The sequence below is a fragment of the Esox lucius genome, chromosome 23 (assembly GCF_011004845.1).
Source record: "Esox lucius isolate fEsoLuc1 chromosome 23, fEsoLuc1.pri, whole genome shotgun sequence".
Lineage (NCBI taxonomy): Eukaryota > Metazoa > Chordata > Actinopteri > Esociformes > Esocidae > Esox > Esox lucius.
The window spans coordinates 21,667,252-21,691,832 of NC_047591.1; the positions used below are offsets into that span (position 1 = coordinate 21,667,252).

At 43.0% G+C, this 24,581-nt stretch overlaps 2 protein-coding genes across 2 annotated transcripts in view; both read right to left on the bottom strand.

Moving 5' to 3' along the window:
• chsy3 (chondroitin sulfate synthase 3) overlaps positions 1–15,410 on the bottom strand; it is an 87,430-nt gene extending 72,020 nt beyond the window's left edge. The window contains exons 1-2 of the mRNA XM_029117180.2: positions 13,716–15,410; positions 11,240–11,523 (exon numbers count right to left, since the gene is read on the bottom strand). Coding sequence (XP_028973013.2) covers positions 11,240–11,523; positions 13,716–14,325 — 894 coding nt within the window. The 5' untranslated portion in view covers positions 14,326–15,410. The remainder of the gene's footprint in view (positions 1–11,239; positions 11,524–13,715) is intronic.
• Positions 15,411–18,206: 2,796 nt separating this feature from the next.
• On the bottom strand, positions 18,207–24,218 carry minar2 (membrane integral NOTCH2 associated receptor 2). Its single transcript, XM_010893642.1, has 3 exons — positions 24,072–24,218; positions 20,949–21,191; positions 18,207–18,413 (listed from the first exon to the last, which is right to left on the bottom strand). The coding sequence occupies exons 1-3, from the start codon at positions 24,216–24,218 to the stop codon at positions 18,207–18,209; spliced, it is 597 nt and encodes a 198-aa protein (XP_010891944.1).
• Positions 24,219–24,581: the final 363 nt, after the last annotated feature.

The window sequence follows — 24,581 nt, forward strand, 5'->3', positions numbered from 1 at the left end:
CACGGAAACAGCACCCGTTGGGTAGCCCTGCTGCAGTCCTTGACCGTTAGTTTCCTGGTCCCTGACGGGTAGGACCGTAATGCAACGATTGGATATATACTGGTAAATGACTTTGCACATTACCTTGAATTTTTTTTTTTATCACACACTACTGGGATAATACTGGTCTATCCGTGGTGTACATTCAAAACGGATGTACAGAACTCTTTTGGCGCCTGACACGCTCCACTGACGTTTTGAGCGATCAATCGATTAGCTCTGCCTAAAATACAGCATGTGGACATTAGCCCCGCCCTCAAGTTAACAAGGCGGGGCCAAGATGCTTCTTCAAGTGTTCTCCAGTCTCTCCTTCAGCATAAAGGCTTCCACAGTCTCCTCTGGTTAAGGTCTCGTTAACATGCTGTGCTCTCACTATGTACCCCACCGCCCCACCCCCTCAACAACCACAAATCATAAAGTTGGCCAATGCCGATGAATAAATGCACAGTTCCTACATTCCAGCGTTTAAGTTTGTACGGTGAATGTGTGAAAGAACACGCCAAGGCCTCCCAAGACTTCTACTGGCTCTGCCTGAAGGTCCTCATACCGGAGGTCAACAAAAACCACACACTGTACGTCTGTCTGGGAAAAAGTCCCATGCCAACTGTCGAGCCAACATGGCCGGCAAAGCATTGTATCCAAGTTCAGCAGTTTTATGATGGCCGATATAGAATCAAACGGATATTAACATCTCTATTTAGGTTAACTCCTAAATAGAGATGCCTGTTTCTTTTCACCCATATACCACAAGGTAAGTTGACTCAAAATACTTTCTAATTTACATGAATTAGATCGACGACCTGGTAGCAATTAAGGATAGGGTCACTGCCTTGCTCACAAACTGCATAATGGATGTTTCACCTTGTCGGCTCATGGATTTAATCAAGCCAACATTTGGTTACATGTCTGATGCTCAAACAGCTGAGGTAACTGCCTCCCTGTGGTAAACAAACAGCCACGTGATTAAAATTTTTACAGGAGATTTTTCAAAAATCTATTTTCCGCCATATCAGCTCGTTGTTCCTTTCATTTGACCAAACGAGAGGGTTTAACAACAGGGAATTTGTCAGTGAAACAGGAAACTGGTAATCTGATCCCAGAAGCTCTCATCGCTGGTGTATCAGATTGTTGGCGGTTGCTAAGCTGGGTCCGGGATTGGTTGATTTATGAGACTGGCGGTGGAGTTATTGTGGAGAGTAGAAAGTAACTGCACTGAAGAACTCCCCAGTGCAAAATGTCTGTTTACTAATCTACTCCTAAGCCTGACTACTCAGTGGGGAGCTGCATGTGTCAAAACATCTCAGGCTGACTGAAATATTACCACCCTGACCAGACGACAGGGAAATTGCAAACATGGAAAATGGAGACAGAATCCCGGAATCCTGATGTTCTTCAACGATATATACTACATAAAATATTTTTACAATCATGAAACATATTAAACATTCATTTAAAAAAAAAAAAGTACTTCGTAAAAAATTCAATAGAATCAGGAAACCCCCCCCTCAAAAAGTGGGCAGAAGAACAGATTTTATAGGGGCCTTACACATTCTTCAATCCCACCTATCTAATGAGTGCAATTTCACAAATGTGTTATTCATATCCTTTCTTAATCAGTCTACATTGCTTGCTTCTCTACGTCGTCCAGTCTAGAGAGTTTTGCCAAGTGCTCTGTGACACTGCTAAAGTGGCACTGAGCAAATTAACATAAACACCAATAGCTGACTTCACACTTACTCACCACCAGACAATACGCGTGATAAGTGCCAACTTGGCTCAAGTTGGTTGTCAAAATAACGTACTAACATTAATGTGTGCTTCATGAAGACACCTGCAACCCGTTTACGATTCACATTCATATCACAGTTGTGGTGTGCGGATGATCTTTGGAGAAAACAATGTGTCCTTAAGACAACTTCTTCATCCATAACAACTCTTAAAGGTCAGTTTGATACAGTGCAAGACGACGTATTTGCTAACCCATCACTGCTGACCCCTCCAACCCCAACTGAAAGGTAAATGCCACGAGAGGCTGAGAGACTAAAAGAGGAAGAATTCTGTGCGGAGTGGTTGCACTAAATAATACAGAGTACTGTGGAGTCACACATATGAAGGTAGGCCAGAGAACCAAATCTACCGTTCTAACGGCCTTTGTTTAATGAGTCATACATAACTGTGCATGTTGAACTGGGTTAGGGTTCCATAACTGACGTTTTTTCTTCAAATAGTGGAAATACGGAAAAGGTATGGAAAAATAGCTCCCTCCAAATCAGCATGAAGTTTTTCCTCCAAATGAGCATGAAGGAATCACAAAGATACGTACAAACACATTTTGGGAGAATCTCAAATGTAAGTTTATCGCGTCCTCTGTCCTCGGTTCCTTCTCAAACCCATCGGATGAGGAACCACAAGGTCCCTCCCATCCAACCTCCTCCAACAAACGGTTTTGAGAAAGGGACAAGGAGAGAGGACGTGAGGATTATGCAACTGAGAATCTTGGTGTATAATGTGACAGGCGAGGAACATGGCACAACACAAATATTTGTGCTTATTAAATACTAAAAGCAACAAAACCAGAGCAATTCAGTGAGAAAATTAATTTAACAATCCATTTATCAGTCCCCGCCCACACCATTAGATCTCAGCACAGGCTGAGGAGCATCCGTCTGTGGAAAGGAAAATGACAAGGCAGAAGAGCGTACCGTGATGTGATCAAACTTGACAGACGCTTTGAAGGTTGAAAGGGAGAAGACAAACCAACTTCAATACGACGATTCGTGGCTAGAAACATCCCTGAGGCATCTCGCATTTTCATAGCCGGCCCGCATCAACGAAAAGCATTATCACATATTAATAAGAGGATGAATTTCTTATGCACCCCCACCCCCACTGAACCATGGCTAGGGGAGTAGCCTAGGTTCAGCTGGGGTGAGCGTGGAGAGTCTGTTCAGCTAAACCGCGGATCCTGCTGTGTTCGCACTACGCACTGAAGTGTGAAGCCACAGACGCAGCTTCATGAGAGAGCAACGCCCCACCTAAAGCAGATGCGGGGACAGGAGGGAGTCGAGCGGAAGGTCGGCGTGGGAATCATTCCGCCCAACGTCTGCACTCAAACAGAATGTACACAAATAGAATGTACACAAATAGAATGTACACAAACAGAATGTACACAAATACAGTATAGCACTCCGCGAACTGAGAGACTCCTACACCGACTCTGATTTGGCTTTAGTATGTCATCTTGTAAAGATTCTTTGTCAGCACAAAAGAACCGTCCTTGAAATAATGCCCAGTCGCACCAGGCCTTGGCTGACAGGTTCTCTGTTTAGCTTGAAGTATATGATCAATTCAATTAAAAACCTGCTCTTCAAAATAATTACTAGATCAACCCCCCGAAGTCGTTTTGACATCCTCACTTCTGATGTACATACATTAGCTGTGTAGACGATATAACTGTCCTATTCTTTTTTCACAGTGACCGTCGCTCTCTAAAGAATATGCTGGTGCAAGGAATTCTCTAATTGCGCTGAAGTCAACCTGCCTTTTCTGTGTGAGAGTGTGTGACCTTGAAACACCGAAAGTGCGCTTCAAAGGTTTTAAATTATATACAGTGGGTCGTTTAAAATTATTAAATGTTTAGAATACTTCCACTACGGACAGACATGGGTGAAACATTTGTTGTGTATAAATTGAAATCTGCGCCGTCAAAAAGGTATTGATTTCACATGGATCCGGCGCTAAGTCAGCAGAGACAACATGAATGGCATTGACCTGACATCTGATGTTTGGACGTCCCGGGCTGTGAGTCAGGAAGATAATGTGAAGAGGTGTATGCAGACAGCCTAATCACTACCTGCCTTGACAGACTGTCAGGCTGTCAGTCCCCCATCTCCAATTCTCGTTCTTTTCATTTGTAATTCATTTTGTTTTTTTTCCTATTGCTTACTCTTATCTTTTTACTCTGCATTGTTGGAAGCGGGCCGTGAATAAAAATTACACTGCCAATCTACGCCTGTGTTATTTAGTAAACAAGTGACAAATTAAATTGTGATTAATTAGAAATTACTCAGAGTGCGATGAAGAGAGACAGAACGAGGCATAGAGGGTCTAGCCAAAAACATAAATCTGTAGTTAATATAGCTTCTCCATTGTGAATGGATGAGTGGAGATGAGAACCTCAAAACAGACAGGATTAAATGGGGAAGGACAGGGAGTCAAGTGGACTCTCCAAAAGCCATCTGTATAGAAGACATGGCTACAAATGTGTTTACTGACATCCAAATGGTACTACAACACACCCCTGATGCCTTCTCATCAGGGACCCTTTATTTGGGGGGGGTGTACACTTATATAGAATGGCCTGAGGTTTCCAACTTTGTAATCCTCAGATGGTACAGGCCAGAATAGGTTTGTCTGTTGCCCTCATAGCCTAATAAAATAGGATTTGGTTGGTTTTGATTTCAGGGTTTGACGCCGCCAGCTATGTTGTCTAGCAAAGGGGTCCTAAGACGTAATTTCGCTGTAATACTGGAAGTAACGGTTAGCCAGGGAAAAGCAGCCAAGTGATCGAGTGTTCACAACTTACTGTTTTGGCATGGTGTGTCCTTTTTTCTTTTGGCAGACTGCTTTGTATAGCACAGTGGCAAAATAGTGTAATGTCAGATTAGCATAGTGGTAAAATAGCGAAGCATCAGAATAGCGTAGCGTCAGATTAGCACAGGATCAGATTAGCGTAGCGGCAGATGTCGTACCACATTGTGCTGCTGTGGGCAAATGGGCGCGGAGGCTTTGAACACCTCTGTACATCGAGCCTGGATTCTCTGTTAACCGTGACAATTCACTTTGTTCGGGTGTTGACAGTAACATTTTAAGGAACCTAAAACAGTGTAATGAAGCAGGTTTGTATTTGCTATGATTTAAGAGGCCAAACAGACCCGGGTCCCAACTCAACTAAGAGGCGCTTTAGAACAGGAGCTGCTCACTTCTCTCTCAAATAAAACACCACAGCAACTTCCTGATCTTTATCTAATGTAAAACCCACAAGCTCTCCTTGCAGTAAAAGAGAAAACCAACCGTCTTGTGACAGTTTGGTAAATACACCAACTGTGTTCCTCTCAACTCAGGGGTGCTCGTGATTTTGGTCCCCCCGTATTGTGATCATACAGCAACGCTCGACGTGGCCCAGAAACACACAACTTCATTTTGCATAGCTGAGCACTGTTGATTGATACAACACTTAACACAGCCTCCTTCATCAACAGTGGCAAAACCAAGAGGAAAAGAGGAAAAGCCGATTTATCTCGGCAGCCACCTGGGGTACACTCATACACTTCAAATCACAGGAAGGCAGCTTGAGTCGGGTGCTCAAAACAGTAGCTAACAGCAGCGTCTGATGGAATGCAAGAAAGGAATAGCATACTGCACAGCCTGATAGCACTGACGATGAGAGACCCGGCACAAAGGAAATTGGTACCTTTAACCAGAGGGAATGAGAATCGTTTTTTTAGTCAGGAGTTGTTTGTTGTGATCTTGGATAAAACTGTCAGCTCAAATTTACAGGAAGTGTCAATGGCAGCAAGGCGGGCATTTTGACACTGGGGGTTGGAGGGGTTCGGAAATTATCCCGGTTGCAAGCTTCCTTGCCCTTGGAGTCTTCTATGACCTGGATGGGGGGGGGGGGGGGGGGCAGGCGACAGCTGATGACCTTTTTGGGAGGTCATACACACGTTACTGTTTAAGCTCTGCTGTGGCCAGGCCTAAACCAGACGGTGATGTGGGAGGTGAGGATGGATGCTTTGATTGATGTGTAGAGCAGGGTTAAGATTGACGGGGAGATGGTTTCGTTTTTTTCCCCGCCGCCACAAGTGGGATGTCAGCCGGTGTGCACGGATGGTGATCGTGTGATGTTTTCCTCACACCTGAGATTGTGGGAGACGCAGGCCCAAAGAAATTTGAATTATTCAGCCGAGCCCCGAATCTCAAAGGGGAGTGGGGGGTGTTTTCTGAGGTGAACAACCACCTCCAGGGTTTTGTCTTTGTTATTTTGACACCTTCTGAACCACCAGACGGTCCGACTCTCCACGGTACATCGACTCACTGCCGCTGCCGGCGATACCGACCGAAGTGGTGTCATCTTCCAGATCACTGGACAGATGCGTTGTGAGACGGGCTGTCGTTGGGTTGGAGCAGGGCAGGGGGTGTAGCAGAGCCGGGGGTGTAGCAGACCCGTCTTCACCCGTTGCATTCTGGTCATCAGAATGTCAGCGAAGACATGCCACTGACAGGTGAGGTTTGAGCCAAGAGAGTTTGTCTTGCAGCTCGGAGATTGGCAGGCCTAAGAACGCAAACCTTTGAAGATATCCGGTTGAGAACACCGAAATGATCAAGCAAATTTAGAAAAGGGACATGTTTTCTGCTCTTTCTAAGAGGATTTCTGATTAATTAAACATAGCAGATGTACCTACTGTATATAGATTCATTACCGCCGAGCAAAGCACATTTTTGACTCCACCATTGAAAAACGGAATGCAGCTCTCAAATCCAGGAGGGTTAAGCACTAACATCGCCTCCAGAACACAGAAAGAGTTCTCTTTAATAAATATGCAGATGAAGTTTTCCCAACCATGAAAGCAATTACATTTTTTGGGAGGATTAAGCAAATTCACATCAAGCAACAATATACATATATATATAAACAAATGGTCTCTGAATTAGTTTTCTTTTTTGGACAAAATCCTGAATTTTGTGAAAGGAATAAATGCCTGTACAATTCTAATATTGGTTTTGAGAAAGTGGGCCAAAACATTGCCATTTCCAAACCCAGTATTCTACAATCTGTGTCTACTTACCTACTTAGGAGTAAAAGAGCAGATGTTAGAATTGTTTGACGAAAGGTTCTTTTCACTGGTTCTTTCACTGCTCATACAGACAGAGCCAAGAGCAATTGCTAGGCAGCCAATAAGCATGTTCCCGGGCTGATGAAATCAAGTCAGCCGTAGATGCCTGAGAGGTTTTGCAGTCCCACCACATACCCATGGCTTGACGAGTCATCCATTATTCAACTGTTAAAAGTAAGTTAAAGAGCCAGTCTGCCGTCGTGGACTTTGTCGACTTACATGCCGTTAGGACGCCTCAGTTTTATGCCCAGGTTTCGTTGCACGGAAAGGCTCATTATTCCCCTGCATGACACCCTGCTTCTGGCAGAACATCTGTCTGGGTTTCAAATGGGTCAAAACAAGTAATCACCCTATGCAATTGCTGTGTGTCGCTGTGAGATGGACACATAAGAGTGACAAGCTTAGAGGCCCGTACTGTCAAATGGATTAGTTGAAAAACAACCCTATCAGGAGTATTTGAACCGGGCCCATTCAAACCTATAGCTTGTGACTTCAGGACACGCCGGGTGAGTTTGCGGAGACGACCAGACCGCAATGCGAGGACAACAACCGTAGCAGAATGGTCATAGCGCTCGAGCCAGAAAAGAATTAATTCACTGTGGCAAGGGGGAATAGCCATCTAGATGGGACGTTCCGCGATCGGTGTGTGATGCTTAAGACTAGGACTCTCCAGGGGAGATTCTGGTACTTTCATTTAACGCAACATGAAACTAAAAGACACCTGAGGCGCCGTGTACAACATACATGGTTATCTGTCATGGTGAATAGGGAGCAACGTCAGTTGTCTACATTACCATTCCGGCGGTTACGCCCCGTAAGACGTACCCTAGTTATTTCACAAAGCCTGGTTCATCGTATGGTTGCCCAGGGTGACCCACTGTGCTTCTCGACGCATACGAGGTCATGTGAACCACGTCCTGGAAGCTGCACGTCCGAGCTATCAAGATTGTTCTTCAGGCAGACCATCGTGGGTAAAATGTAATCACATTACCACTGTATAATCCAATTGAGAATGCAGTGAGGTGAAGCAATGGCATTGCAGGTACTGTATTAACAATGGGCTGTTTAGCTCCAGTTGAGGCTACCATTGTGACTGACAACAACCTTGAGGCATGTATGTAGAGGACTAAAACAAATAATGAAATGCCTTCAAATGCAGAGTGGTCATAAACAATGCAGTGCGTCTAGTTCATCGCATGAATCAGGTTTGTGATGAATGTAAATGTTTTAGCAATGAACAGCTATTGCTAATAATGCAGATGTTATTTTTAAGCGATTATCAATGTGACAAGGCTGTGCTTGTGAAATGAGGGAAACAAACAGTCTCCTGCAAATCCATTTTGATGAACTCATTTGGTGAACCATTTACTCTCAGAATACGTGGTATTTCGCATCTAAATCCATTCAGCAATTTTCACAGTCTGCTGCCTTCCATTTATTTCCAATCTCATCTATGGTTATAGTGAAATTGTTGACAAGCACACATGGCTACAGAACTAACTCCTTGGTCACAGCTACAGTATTACACCACACTATCTGCATGCATAATCTGGGTATGTGTTCAGCAACAGTTAAACATTCAGTCTTTCCTACCACTTCTGTCAAGCCACTTACACGCACAAAATGTATGCATGCCTCAAGACGACAGAGAAAAGACAGCACTGCTGCAAAGGAAATGCAGGCTATCACTGAAAATGGATGTACCTCTGTACTCCAAAATATGATGATGCCTTCCGTGTGATTGAGGCCTTACTTCAGTCTGAGCAATGTTCTCCCTTCCAGAACTCAGTGTCCCTTCAATAGCCAGCACCTTCTTTCACTTCGGCTGTACATCATAGCGTTTCAAACAGCCAGTTTGGAAATTCGGCCGTGCCCCTCTCTCACTGCAAAGATCTATAAGACAACGCCTGACAGTCGCCTGTATGTACCATCACCGCCACAGCACTTTTGTTAGGTGGGATATGGCGTCAGACTATTTTCTTTAGACAGAAGGTATGATGCCTCTTTATCGTCCCCATGAGTGACTTTTCTGTCCCCGTAATGGATGCGCTAACGACAGGCTGAAATGATATAGCCAGACAGTGTGTCCCGATGCATAGGCTCTTCACCGTGCTTTGACTGATTGTGAAAAGGTGTCTGACTGACTGAGCACATTCAATCTCCTGTACCCCCTGTGCCGCTCATGAACGATAAGACACAGTTTTATGTCCATGCCACCATGTCAGGAGCTGTAAACTAAAGATCTTGTTTGTATTTTCCTAGACCACGAAACCCCTGACGAGCCATGCCAGACTGTGGGGCTTAACCAAGTGTCTCGTCAGGGCACCCTACCCATGTACAGCTGCAGTGTGGGTTTGAATCCCGCCCGTGTACAGCTGCAGTGTGGGTTTGAATCCCGCCCGCTGCTCTTTGAGCCAAAACTCTTTCCGTCTTTCCCCACTTTCCAGCCAACGAACGCTCTGAAAAAAGTAGGTTTCTTTAAAAAAAATATATATATTTGTTTGGATGTCGATGTAAACAAAGCGGATTTGAATTCAAGGTACATAATGGGGTTAACTTCTGCTTTCTGTGTAGGAAAGCAACCACTGCTTTGTTCTTCAATCAAACCTTTGGTCAAATGCAAATACCTGAGAGAATAACTAATTTATAGCAGGTGGAATTCAGAAGCCTCTCACAGGAATCTTCAAAAACAAATACTTGGGCCAGTTCAAATTATATAATTTTTTTAATAAAAGCTACCACGAAAAATTGCAAACACTTGTCATCATTCCTTCAGGAACTGATTTTGAAAAATACAGAAAATAAGTTAAATAAATAAGGCAGAATAAATAGACATTTTTAAAATCATTGTTGTCTTATTAATGGCAAAGAATTTCTTCTCCTTTATAAAGAGACATGTTTTCTATTTTCAGCAGTTTGCAGAAGTCCTAGCCCACTTTTTTTTTATTGTTTATCGCCATTTAGTTGAGAAGTGATTATTTGCTTTTAAAAACACAATATAAAACTACACTTAATATGAATAAACTATAACACCAAAAAAAATGTGTTGTCCAAAAGATCATTTCTGTTAACTTGTGAAATGGCTAAAAGCAATGTAATGAATAAGAAACAGTTAAAGATCCAAAAACACTGTCTGCATCTGACAAACAGTACTTAAAGGTCACATCCTAGAAGAACAGAAGGAAATCCAGTAAAGTGCTTGCACCTGCATCTCGCAGAGTCCTCTGGCACCAAAGCAAATGCTTCAACTATGAGTAGCAGTCTCACAAGAAATGGTGTTGTATGGCATTTTTGTAGCTATGAAATCATTCTTGTGGAAAGGTTGAAAGATGAAAAGATCATGTGAATGTTTTCTTAGCTTAAACAGGTCCTACAAGGCCATCTTAAGGCCCTGGTCTGGAGAACCTGCATGCTGTTAGCTGGAGAACAGATGCCAGGAACAGTGGCTTAATTTGCTTTCTAGCGCAACAGTTTTTGGTTGACATTACTATCAGCAGAGTGGAGAATAGGATGTAAACACAAATGCTTTATTTACATTCTGTTCATTAAAATGCACGCAGAAATTTTCCTTCTGACATGTCATCATTCATTGCATTTTACCTGAAGAATTAAGCTTTCTTACGTTTTCTTAATGAAGACCTTTTTGGTGATAACTGTTTCGAAACCTATGGTCAACTTATATACAGTTCATAAAATGTATAAGTCGATTTACTGTGAAATATTGAAGTATTCAACAGTGGTCAAAAGATCAATTTCAAGAAGCCAATTACTCCTCCCCAGCCCCAGGGGAGAAAACATATTTGGAGGGAATGGATTTGCCACTGGACGTCCTAAATCTTGGGTAAGGAGAATATTCTGCCCCTGACACACATTGGTTCAGTCCAAGGTTAAGCAGAATGATGGCCCAAGAGGTCACACCCCGGGAAAACAGGCACACCCACACAAACACACTTGTTCTTCCAACCGCAGATTTACAAATGGCTTCGCAGAAACACTGCCATCCATGTAAGAGCTCCTTCTCGGGAGGCTTTTTTGCGATAAAAAAGCAATACCATAAAACACTAGGCTACTAAAAACCAGTCAATTGAAAATTAAAGCCAAAACCGATAAAGTGTCCAATTCATCTCAGTGAAACTCAACATAACAATGGGGGGAGTGTGAATTCATCCTGGCAAACAAAAATGTTTTGGCTGCGACACTTTCAGTGGTCAAAATCTAAGAGGTCTCTCCCTGCCTTGTCCCTGCACCCCCCCCCCCCCCCCCCCCCCCCCCCCCCCCTCCCGAAACAACAAACCATCCGGTACCTCGTAGGACCAGACACACTGGGTCCCCCCAAAGCGACGAACGCAGCGGCCCACCTCCACGTCCTCATGGGTGGTGTACATCTCCCGGAGACAGGTGCCAATGTGGGGCGCCATCCTCCGCAGCACCTCCCGGCTGAAGATCATGCCGGGCCCCCCCATGCAGAAATTCTCACCCGGCTCCAGAGCCAGCTTGCCCAGCTCCTCGGCCGTGCCCAGGCCAGTTTGACCCAGGTAGAGGGGCTTGCTGCTGTTCAGAGAGCGCAGGAACGACTCCAGCTTATCACCTGTGTGGATGGATTTATCAACAGATAGATAGATAAATAGATAGATATATTGGGGTTTGAGATAGTCCCTATCAGTAAATATCTAGGCATGTCAGCATGCTAATTATAAGTTAGCATAAAGTCACATGCCAGTAAACTCGGTACATCTCATTTATACCCAAGTTCCTGGTTTGTTAATTGCACAACAGAGTCCAAGCTACAGACTTTTTTGGGGACTTTCTGAGAAATGTACCTGATAACTTTCCGAAGTAAGCTTTAGTTTGTTATGTTAAATTGGAAAATCTCTAACCTGCCCTCCATTAAGCGTTCACCTAACTGCCATCCATTAAGTGTTTACACAACCCACTTAGAAATACACAACATAACAGAGCTTTATCTCTCTGGCCTAAGGCAATACTCAGCCTACACTCGAAAGCCAAAAGCATTATTCCCCCTGATTGCCTCAACACAAAAGCTAAGCTAATTTACATCAGTAGAGCAATGGCATGAGTTTATAGTCATTGGTTAACCTAGAGTAAGTTCTGGGCCTATACCTAAATGGGCCTATTCCTGTTCGAAATGGGCCTACTTCATACCTGCGCTAGATGGGCCCATACCTATTCCAAATGGACCTACTTCATACCTGTTCTAAATGTTCCTAAACCTGTTCTAAAGGGGCCTATACATGTTCTAAAGGGGATTTTACCTGATCTAAATGTCCCTACTGTATACCTGTTCTAAATGGGCCTACCTTTTCTAAATGTTCTTATACCTGTTCCAAACTAGTCCTGCTTCGGGAACCGAAACAAATAATTCTACCAGTCGAACATTGGGTCATATGTTCCCTTTCCTTCCATAATTTGAAAGATTCTAACATCTGGGAAATCGTGATTTATCCAAAGCACCAGATGTAAGGCTGCTTGTTATCTAACAAATTAGGTTGTGTCATTACATATCTACCGTACCATTCATGTTTACACAGCCTCTTTCTACAAGAGTTTTTACCTTCCCAACCACCATTAACAATGGTATGGTAATCAATTGCCTCTATAGCAACAAAATAATAAACCATGCCTTTTTCTACAATTTCTCTTCTTAACATTTTTATTTGAAGCCTACCTTTAAATACAATGTTGTCTTCATGTTAACCACTAACATTCAATTAAGACCAAGAAGCTATGTTTTGTATTGTTTTTTTTTGATTTTGTGTCTGTCAAATGTGACTTTATTGCTGTGGAATCTGACTTTGTGACAATAGCTTTGAGTGAAGACCCAAGAATGACTCCAACTCAATATGCTGTTCTCAAAATCTCAGCAATTTTAAACGCGAATCAACTGTTGTTTTTTAGGTACCGATTGCGCAGAGACAAATGGAGAGTTAATTAATTATAAATGGATAATAAGCTTTATGAGAAAACTGGGTTCAAAACACTTTGTTGGAAAATTGGAATCCTCGTTAATGAACATTACTAATGAGTTAATTTAAGTGGAAGGATGGCAGAAGATAAACAAGTAAATAAGGTGTTTAAGGAGACCTTGAGGACAGTTCTAGAAGGCTATGGACAAGCTTGATGATGTACCTGTCACCATGAACGACTTAAAGCAATGGTTGCATACATTTTCTTTCCTTTTTGACCTGCCTCTATGACCTGCCTCTATGACCTGCCTCTATGACCTGCCTCTGTGACCTGCCTCTGTGAGGGCATGACACCCTCTGTGGGAACGGTACCCACAACCCAGGGATTTCAAGCACAATGCACTACCTGTTCACCTACACTGGGCCATTGTTAAGACTGTTAATTACATCCACACAAATCCACAACAGCTAATAAGCCAACAGTGTGAACTTTCTGCGAAGTTGCTGCAATTAGGTTCTCTATACAGTGTTGCCACAGTGGTATTCATGGGACCAAATTCTCCTCAATCGAGACACACTTTTAAAGTGCCACATTGCACCAAAGCCTTAATGTGGTATGGTTGAAGGAGTGGACACTCATGCAAAAAAATCTCTGAACGTCTGGAGGGAAGCTGCTCACATGCTCCTGAAAATGTGTTTGGAATATTTGACAAGCTGACGTTACCAGCAGCTGCAACCTAACTAGTGCCTAGTTGGAAGTGTCTCACTGGATTTGGAGTAAATTCTAACTACACAAGCCTCACACTCCAGGGGGGTTCACTTGGCCAAAGACAACGTCAATTCATTACATATTTACCTCGAATGTAGACGTCATCATCTGCTCTCATGAACCACTCGTATTTATCCAGATAATGGTCGTGCATGTACTTTAACATCATGAATGACTTCTTCTGTGGTGGGTATGAGTCGTCCACGTCTGTCAATGACACCACTGGGAAGGAAACGGGCAATGGGACACTTTCAGAGCCCTCGCTGGAGAAGAACTCAACCTTCCCCGGAATGGAACGTGTCCACGTCCTGTGTGCAGCCACTGCGCGCGAATCGAGGTACTTCTTGGCTGTCATGACACCCACGTAAAGAAAATGCCTCGGCTTGGAAACAGGCCTACCACCGTCCCCACTACCGTTACCAGTCTTGTGGACGCTCTCTTCCTCCTCTTCACTGCCCTCTTGGCTGGACAGAGGATCCTCGGGGTCTTTGCGTAAAGCATGACTTGCGGTACCTCCGATGATTTCGGGCACTTTACCAATGCTGGCGGAATTACTGTAGTATGAGCATATCGAAGATTTCTTTCTTTTCCCACTGACTTCCACTACCCTGGGCACAATAAGCCAAGATGCCGCCGTAAATCCAAGAAAGACCCCGACAATTACACTTATCCACGGTCGTCTGGACCTAACGGCCATGGTTGAACAAATATTCAGAGTTTAAATAGGCTATAAACACAATGTATCATCCGAAGAGTGCTCACTAGATTTTGCGGATTTAGAGCAAGCAGTTGCCATAAATGGTTATCAATCATTTGCGGAGTGTATTAGATGAGTAATGTAACCTGAAGGTAAGAATGTGTCCCCACCTCCATGGATACCATCCTGTGTCCGACAACTATAAATCCGCCGATAATCTGTTAGTCTCGGTACATTGTCATGTTACAATTTTGTACTAACGTCTGCTGAGTAGCTAAAGTAAGCCAGCTCAGTGGCAAAATCTTTATTTGCAATGTCCCGGGCGACGGAAGAAGTTGCTGTGCAGTCCGAATGAAATGCAACGTTGTAACCAAGACTCCTCATTACTTTCCAGTGGGCACATTGTTCCTCCATACACAAGAATGTACCCCCAAAAAGTTAACTCCACTGAATTCAACTCGCTTCGTTGCGTCACCTCTTGTCAAGTATGCGCGTTCTCCGCAGGCTTGAAGTGTGAAGAACAATTTTTTTGTTTAGGCACACTGTCCCTATCTAGTAATATGCTTCCTAAAGCGGGTTTATCCGCCCCTGACTCGCCATTTTGTTTATAGATTGACGTCTGGATAAATAACTTTTCATATCATCCGTCTGTCCTCTGTAATTTCCCAGCGTTTCAGGAACAAGCAATCAGTGTGAATTGAGGCTATTCATTTCTCAACGAAGTAACGAGTCTCTTCTTGCTGGACAGGCAGGCAGAGGGCGGAGCGCGACGAGCGAGTTCCTCTTCCCCGCGTGACGTCCGAAGGAGACCAATTATGAAAATTGAGAAGCGACATCGGTTGAAACGTTATGGCATGCTGCGTACACCCGACACACACTGCGTAAGCCCTACATCTTGCACTCCAGCTTGCTGTGCTTAAGAGGTAAGCTACAGGTTGGCCTACATAACATGTGGCGCATTGCCTGTCGCTTAACTGATTTATTGCAATTGTGAAAACTATTATTGATGAATGGACAATTATCTTCTGCATCTGTGAAATCATAGGAAAAAAACAAGCCAAAAACACCAAACAAAAAAGTCTACATCTCCAGAATCATGGTCTAGCAACGAAAACGCTCTTCTTCTCTATGGGATTTGAACCCTTTGGGGTCTAAATCTCTTTCCACTGTAGTGTACCACCCTCTAGTGGTAGCCTTACTGTAGAGCATCAGGAGGTTGTTACGCCCGAAAGTGATAGAGGGAGCCCAAAAAAACATCATAACACCTAGTTTAGAGTGATCGCAGACTTTATTAAGAAAACAATATGATAAAAGTAGTACTGAAAGAAATTGAAGCTAACTCTGAACACCAGGTTGACATGCAAGATAACAAAAGACCAATACAACGGACCCGTCCCAAATCGCACCAATTCCCTGTAGAGAGCACTACTTACTAAATGAGATGAGGACGCTTCAGTGGTCTTGGCTTCACCTTAACAGAGAAATGATCAGAAGTCCTATAATCAGACAGAATCTCAATCCACTCCAACAGCTCTGTTATGCAGGATGATTGCCACAAGCCTGGATCAATAGAGTCTGTGTAATTAATGTACTACATTGATATTCTCATATACTCTAGTGACCTCTACGGCTTCCCTCACAGAGACAGTGCAACAGGGATCCGATTGGACAATTTTGTCAATGTCCTTTTTCATTGGTAATTTGACTATAAAAATATATAACCTAATTGGGATAGTTCATCTGATCAAATCAAGTCTGGTCATTAGACAGACTTGTGTAAATAGGGAGGGAACTGCACTCACCTGGCTGAACTCCTATCTCACTGAACTCCTATCTCACTAACCGAACCCATTACTCTACTGTACACTCTCCTTTGATCAGCACATGAAACAGACTGTAAAATCTTAATTCTTCCATCTCCGCAACATCGCCAAACTCAGAACTTCCCTCTCCCGTCCTGCTGCTGAAACCCTAATACATGCATTCATAACCTCCCGTCTTGACTACTGCAACTCCCCACTCACCAGCATCAAATCTACATCCCTCCATAAGCTCCAAATGGTTCCAAACTCTGCAGCCAGAATACTGACTCACACCAAGTCCCGGCAGCATATCACCCCTATCCTCTGTGAGTTACACTGGCTTCCAATCTCCTAACACATTGACTACAAGATCCTCCTACTGACATATAAAGCCCTAAACAATACCGTCCCTGCCTACCTCTCCGACCTTCTTCTATATCAACCTACACACTCCGTTCCGGTACTGCGGGTCACCTCATAATCCCCAAGTCCAAGCTCCAAGGCTTTGGTGACATTTGGGGGCATTCTCAAGGGTTGCTCCTAGGCTCTGGAACTCTCTCTACAAAACCATCCGTGACTCTGAGACGATCCCCATCTTCCAGCAACGCCTCAAGATTCATCTGTTCAAAATCGCCTACCCCTAACCATGCCCAATCCCACTCTCACTGTTTTCTTTCTGTTTTTGTGAGGGAACCGCATATATAATCACACGCTTTATGAATATATCAATATGCATGCATAATCACACGCTTTATGAAATATATTAATGTGCAATCCAGACACAGACAATGAGTTCTTGAATGATGCAATCCACACACACCCACAGGCAATGAGTTCTCAGAAATACATGGTCGTTATGATGGGTGTATCTTGCCCCGACACCTGTCCTGGGTGTATATGCAGTAGTGCATCTTAGCAGAGCAGCATCCTGTGTCCAGACATTTATGACCCTGAAATCTATAGCCTTTGGGTTCACTGGAAATATGATCCAAATATGAACTATGAGTTTCTCAAGAATGACTGCTCTGAGCTCAGGACTCTCAGGAAGAGATAGGGGACCAGAGGTAAACCTCTCCCTAGAGGGACTCCCAAAAAGGATGGTCAGATGGCCTAATGTGTAAAGGTTTTGTATAAAAGCCATGGTCCTGGGTTGATGTCTAGGGGTGTATCTGCAGAAGGACCTGGCTTGGATGTCTGTCATTGTTTTGTGATTTTCATTAAAGTCAATTTGTTTCACAAGTTCCTGAGTTGAAGTGCATTTGTTTTAGTCAGAGTGGACTTGGTTTTCCACAACATTTTCTCATGGCATTTGTTGTTTGTTTCTGTTCCATGTTCATTTTGTAAAGCGTCTTTGGGTCCTTGAAAAGTTCTATATTAATAAAATGCATTATTATTATTATTATTATTAAATAACATCTCAGAGGCCAAACTCTGCCTCTCTTTGGCCTCTTTAGCCAACAATAAGACAACATTTCTAAACTGGGTGGCATGTGTGAACTCAGCCAGTCCTGATGGAGCAGGGGATTTTCCCTTTTAGGTTGTATGGGCAGGGGACCTGATCCTAGACTAGCACTCCAACGTTGAGATGCTTTGGCTGCGATTACACAGCCCGAATACTGATCTTTCTAAGATGGTATTGTCACTAATTGATCCTTTGACAATTGAGATCAGGTCTGAAAAACATATGACGTGAAAAGATCTGATGTGATTGATCAACAAACAAATTAGTTAGGGAGGAATGGTCAAAAGACAGAAAGACAAATTAGCGAAAAACAACTATCTGAATTAGGCTGTATAAAAACAGCCAAAATGCTTTAAAATGTATGACTTTACCTTTCAAGCCCATTCTTATGTGTATTCTTATTCATTAGACCGTTTGTATTTCTGAATTGTGACAGCTCATTAAAGATCCTTTCTTATGTCCTATATAGAAGTGACAGTGTGGATAATATGCCATAGTTCAAATTAGCAACTTGTTTCAAATTAAAAGTAGACTACAAGTTTTGTAATAAAGGAGACAAGAAAAAAAACCTTAAAGAATGATTTGATCCACCTTGGCATGATTCTACAAAATATTAGTTATGGTTTCTTTAGATTTTTGGTGACTAGAATTGGCACTGTGATAATGATAATGATTGCGCACACAGACATAATGACACAGGTAAGAATTTTGCAAAATCTTTTCCTTTTCATCTCTGCTTCTCTCTTCTTCAACAAGGAGTCGTAGCCAGGTGTGTAGAGGTCTTCCAACCAAAAATCTAGATCTTGGGGGTCTTTTTCTTCTTCCTGAAACGAAATAGGGGACTTTGAGAGTGTAACAACCACACCGTCACAATGTGACAGGTACACACACACTCTGGCCTTCTACCTCGGTTGAGCTCACAGGCACCCAAGCCGCCACAAGGAGTCGCTAGAGCGCAATGAGGCCAGGAAATCATTTGTTCGATTACTAACCCCCAACTGCGAAGCCCTCCGGTTGTTACAGTTAAAAGTCCGTTCTTATAGGTATTCCACAAAGGATTTGTTAATTGACCCAAAAAAAAAAACCTTTTGAAGTGGTAATCCGTCTTCCAACAAGATTCTAATGAACACCATTGGTTTAAATTAAAGAGGACAGTCCTTAAGCGCAGACCAAAGGATCAACAATTGGGATAGATTTTGAATGTAAAAATGGTCTCTCCTCCAAAGTGTTCTCCAATCTCATATGAATGTAGGATAGGGCTCAGTGCCATTATCCTTGCAAGGGGAGGGCATACAATGTACTAAAAGCAAGGACAGAAATAATTTTGACACTTAATTTTTATGTGAAATACATTTCTAATTTAAAAAATGTGGGATTTGGTTGATTACCCTCAAGCCGTAATAAAGTACAATTTATTCCACATGCAGAAATTATATTATAGCTCATTACCTATGTTTATTTTATACAGCCTTTTTTCTCATCTTTGTCATGGGTGCCAATATGCTCTGGAGTGGCTGAAGCCACTTTGGTAATTACTTTTTTCATTAGTAGAAGTTGGCTGTCAAAAAGCTTTATGTTGACTGAAATGACACCTAACGATTATTACTTTTTGCATGTACAGTAAGCACCCCCCCCCCCCCCCCACACACACAAGAAAAGTAACAAGCCGTAATGTAAAGTATGTGAATTTGAAATGTACGTTCTGTGGAGGGATTTTATTTTGCAGAGACTTTCCACATTCGTAAGTCATAATAAACCCCTGTGAATAATGTAGTTGCACCTTGCCCATTAAAAGTGAGTGATCGCTTTAGCAATGCATCAGCACTTACCGGATTTCTAGTTTGATAATGGCTATGAGAGCCTCGCCTGACAACTCACACAAGCCAAACTTTAAAGTCCTTAATCACCCTCCACCGTACCCTTCTCTAAGAGGCTTCAGAGAACCACTGTGACACATCCCAAATGGAATTCTACACCCCAAATAGCACACTCATTTTGGCCACATAGGTCCAGGGAATAAGGTGTCATTTAGGGAGCAGCCGTCTGCTTTTCATATTTGTCGTTATTCAATCATCCGTTCAGGAACTTATCAAAAAGTGCTCCTCGAGTCGACACAGTCCCTTGGAGGTTTATAAAAATGACAGTTCCCTCATATTTCCTCCTCAGCCAATGTGTTCAGGTCCCATCCGTCAAGGGAAATGTGCTATGACAGCAACTTTCACACGGAGGACGAGCCCAACTCTTCATTGCGCTGTGAATCAGAAATAAAGAGAACATATCCCTCACGGCTCTGCGATTTAGTAATAAAAAGGTCTGCTCCGGATTCATTCTCACAGGGAAATAATATCAGGCTGTTACACACATTTTCACTGCAGAGTCTATTCCCTGCTGGTGACGTTAGCAGTGCCCACTGGAAGCTTTTTAATTTGACTTTGGCTAGTCTGTGGGACATTGGTTTGGGTGACAGCTAGGGTCCCTGATGGGTCCCGTGGTGTGCTGATTGGGGACTGAGGATGGTTCATTAGCTGTCACGGGGCTGATCCATTCGATCGGGTGAGACGTTCGCTGACTGATGACGGAACGGCGGTGGTTTTGGTTGGAGTTCGATCAAGGAACACGTATCACGGTTAATTGGCTACCCTTAAAAAACAAACATCAAAGCAATAACTGTTCAAGCAGCTAAGCAATGTTGGTTCGAGCCTTTTGGGGACCCTAAGCAGAATTTGTTTTGGGGGCCCCCCTCTTCTCTAGTGGTCAGGTGAAGCGACCGGTGATGCCTAGAACAGGCCCAGCAGTTAAGTTTGCCAGGTATTAGTAGTGTGTAAAGTTTGGCTTGTGCAAAGCTCCAAACACACAGACTGTTTACTGCATACTCTACAGTATACAACAGTACTGATTATCAGAAATTCATTCACTTAATCAGTCATTAACATTACAGTCTTTCTGGCCTATTTGTTCATAAAACATATTTAAACATAAAATGTTGCACCTCTGTTTTTTCGGGTGTAGAGCACTAACTTGTTCTCAATGTGCCTACTTAAAATCATAATGACTTGAATAAGTGTGAACAACTATTTGCGATGCCCAATATAAGCGGTGGTGTACTTGCACAGTAACAAATGGAAAAACTTATTTCAAAATGACTGATAAACCAAGTACTGTTTGCAATTGGGTTTTAAACGAAAATTCTACGAAAAAGGGATTCACGTTCAGAAAAGTATATTCCAATAATAGATATTCCCCTGGAGTTGCAGGAGTAGCGTAACACCCCACATTCCAAACATTCTCTTTACTATAAATAATCTGCTATTCCAAAAAAACCTTGCACATCCTAGCCTTGATTTCTTTTGATCTTTTACCTTTGAATGACCCGCCAGGTCGGAATGGATCGAGTGCCTGTCAAACTCCTGAATGGTCCAGGAGGGCTTGGACCTCTGGTTCGGCTCCACGTCTGTGGTTCTAATGTCGGTGTATAGGGGGTTCCTCTTGATCGTGGATTTCAAAGTGTGCGGCGTGATGTGCCTCTCCAGGTATCTGTCGACAAACACCACCGGACTGCCCTCTGGTGAAGGCCTGCGGGCGCTCGCAGATCCACGTTCCCTCTGGGGAGAAAAGGGATGGAGAATACGGTCAGGATTTCATTGGGATCCCTATTATCCTGGGAGAATGTTAATAGACAGGTACAGTACAAAGACAGAGCTGTACATTAAAATATATATATATTTTGCGATCCGGTGCTCCACTGAGTGTTTTTGTTTGAGTTGGCCTCAAGATAATGGAAAGTTGTCTTATGTTCCAGAATCCCAAAGACATAAGACATGGCAAAATGAACAAATTTAATAGAGAAGCATGCTACAAAGACTGAGCTAGTGCATACATTCAATGTAATCTTTGCAGGCCCTGAAATGCTAATCAAATCTAACATATAGGCCCCTAGATCTTGAGGTTGACATTCGCCACAAACCACGCCTACAGCATCACACTTAAGGACATTTAAGCAAAATACCACACCCACTAGTTTCAGGGACCAATCAAACTTCTAGATCGCTTTTATTAATCTTGAAATTGTCTTGGGGGGACACGGAGTATCCAGACCCCTTAAGATGAAGGAATTAATGTTTGCATATTTGGTCAGGGCCGGGAGTTTGGTTAGCCAGGCAAGTACACTCACCTAAAGGATTATTAGGAACACCTGTTCAATTTCTCATTAATGCAATTATCTAATCAACCAATCACATGGCAGTTGCTTCAATGCATTTAGGGGTGTGGACCTGGTCAAGACAATCTCCTGAACTCCAAACTGAATGTCAAAATGGGAAAGAAAGGTGATTTAAGCAATTTTCAGCGTGGCATGGTTGTTGGTGCCAGACGGGCCGGTCTGAATATTTCACAATCTGCTCACTTACTGGGATTTTCACGCACAACCATTTCTAGGGTTTACAAAGAATGGTGTGAAAAGGGAAAAACATCCAGTATGCGGCAGTCCTGTGGGCGAAAATGTCTTGTTGATGCTAGAGGTCAGAGGAGAATGGTCCGACTGATTCAAGCTGATAGAAGAGCAACTTTGACTGAAATAACCACTCGTTATAACCAAGGTATGCAGCAAAGCATTTGTGAAGCCACAACACGCACAACCTTGAGGCGGATGGGCTACAACAGCAGAAGACCCCACTGGGTACCACTCATCTCCACTACAAATAGGAAAAAGAGGCTACAATTTGCACAAGCTCACCAAAATTGGACAGTTGAAGACTGGAAGAATGTTGCCTGTTCTGATGAGTCTGATGGGGGATGTTTTCTTGGCACACTTTAGGCCCCTTAGTGCCAACTGGGCATCGTTTAAATGCCACGGCCTACCTGAGCATTGTTTCTGACCATGTCCATCCCTTTATGACCACCATGTACCCATCCTCTGATGGCTACTTCCAGCAGGATAATGCACCATGTCACAAAGCTCGAATCATTTCAAACTGGTTTCTTGAACATGACAATGAGTTCACTTTACTGAAATGGCCCCCACAGTCACCAGATCTCAACCCAATAGAGCATCTTTGGGATGTGGTGGAACGGGAGCTTCGTGCCCTGGATGTGCATCCCACAAATCTCCATCAACTGCAAGATGCTTTCCTATCAATATGGGCCAACATTTCTAAAGAATGCTTTCAGCACCTTGTTGAATCAATTCCACGTAGAATTAAGGCAGTTCTGAAGGCGAAAGGGGGTCAGACACAGTATTCCTAATAATCCTTTAGGTGAGTGTATGTTAGCTGATTAAGTAGACAATTTGGAATTCTCAGATCATTCATATTTGTAACGAAGACACAGAGGGATGCATTTCGCTTCCTGCCTTGTGGAATACCTCACTTGAAATGTTTCTCACAGTGGATAAGAATCAGTTAAAGAAGACCGTTTGTGTTCTGTTAGATATTTGGAAATTGTTTAATTAAATTCCACAAAACAGCTTAGGATGTGAAGTAAAATTACAGATAGGAGAAAAGTAGGAAACTGTCTTTAGAAACTCTTTTGACTGTCACAAATGTATTTGCCCTGCCAATGTCTGGATGTAGCTAAGGAAACTAAAGAAGAGACTCACCTCTGTAACTTTGAGCCAGCTGTGTAAAATTCATTTACAGTGCCTTTTTAATCACATCTATGAATGTTTAATTTGGCCAGATTTGTGAGACGTGACACAAAGATCATAATTCTCCTATACCCAGAGTTTATTTAGTGGCTTTTCAGTCGTAATATATTGCGGCTCCTTAATATTCTTTAGTAAAGCCTCATCTTTAATTCATATCTGGCCTGTAATGCAGTTGCATGCACTGTTCTATATATAAACATTCTGTAAAAAAAAATAAAAAACTGCCTTAAATGTCTGAATAATGCATATGTCTGAATAAAGCATGTACATTTATGAATAAATCTTTTAGTTAATAAATTTTCCTGAATCTCTATTCCCCATAATAACGAGTACCCAAATCATCCATCTTTCCTGTCTCTTTCTTATACAATGTTTTATTAGTCACTATCACTAAAAATCATGTTGTTCAAGCAAAACCAGAGGCTTTAAGCTTAGAGTCTGTTGGAAAAGTGATATACCTTGTTTATTAATCAAGCTCTTTTTTGTCATTGGTTCAACTGTAGTTAGTTATTGTTCTCATGCTCACACAAGTAATTTTTGTATGGCACTGTCAACCAGTTTGTTTATCAACGTGATGTTCCTTTCCAAAATGGCTGCTATGAGGACAAAAACAGCAGTTAACTAAAACATTCTCATGTAGCCGTCACAAAAATAGGACACTTCAGTACAACACCATTTCCTAACCCTGAATTGAGGTCCGTTCTCTTAGTCATATTCTACACCATGTTCTGCCTATCCACATTTCGCCACAGGCCAGTGTGTACTATGGAGAGAAATTCAGATATATGACCCGGCATCTGAACCTCTTGGTATACAAAACCTAGAGAACAAATGAACATACCTGTTGATAGACCTGGTTGCTCCACTGCCTCTGCCCAGACAGAGCTGCTCCCACCTGGAACATCCCGTGGGAGGCGGGCAGCATTCCCACGTCCAGTTGAAGGAACTTTTCCGGGTGGTTGTTGTTGGGCAGGACGGAGATGTCCATTGCCAGTCTGCTTAAACCGTGAGCTCCGTAGGGGGGCTGGGGCGCGTTAAACGGCAAATGCATTTCATTGAACGCCCTTCTAGTCTGTAGCCTGAACACGAGGCTACACACGGTGCCTCAGTAATTATGGATGACTTGCAGCTGACGACCAGGTGTCTTCTGAAGGTGTACATGTGCAACCTGACCTCTAACATCACTGGGACGAGAACTAACCAACGACACCAAGCAGAACGGATGACATGGCGGAGTTATAGCTCAGGTAACGGACCTCTGGGTCATCTCAGTACGTAGGCCCATGTAACGTTAACACTACCAGCGCTACGATACTATGGGGGACATTTTAAGTCCAGAGGCAGTCTGGAA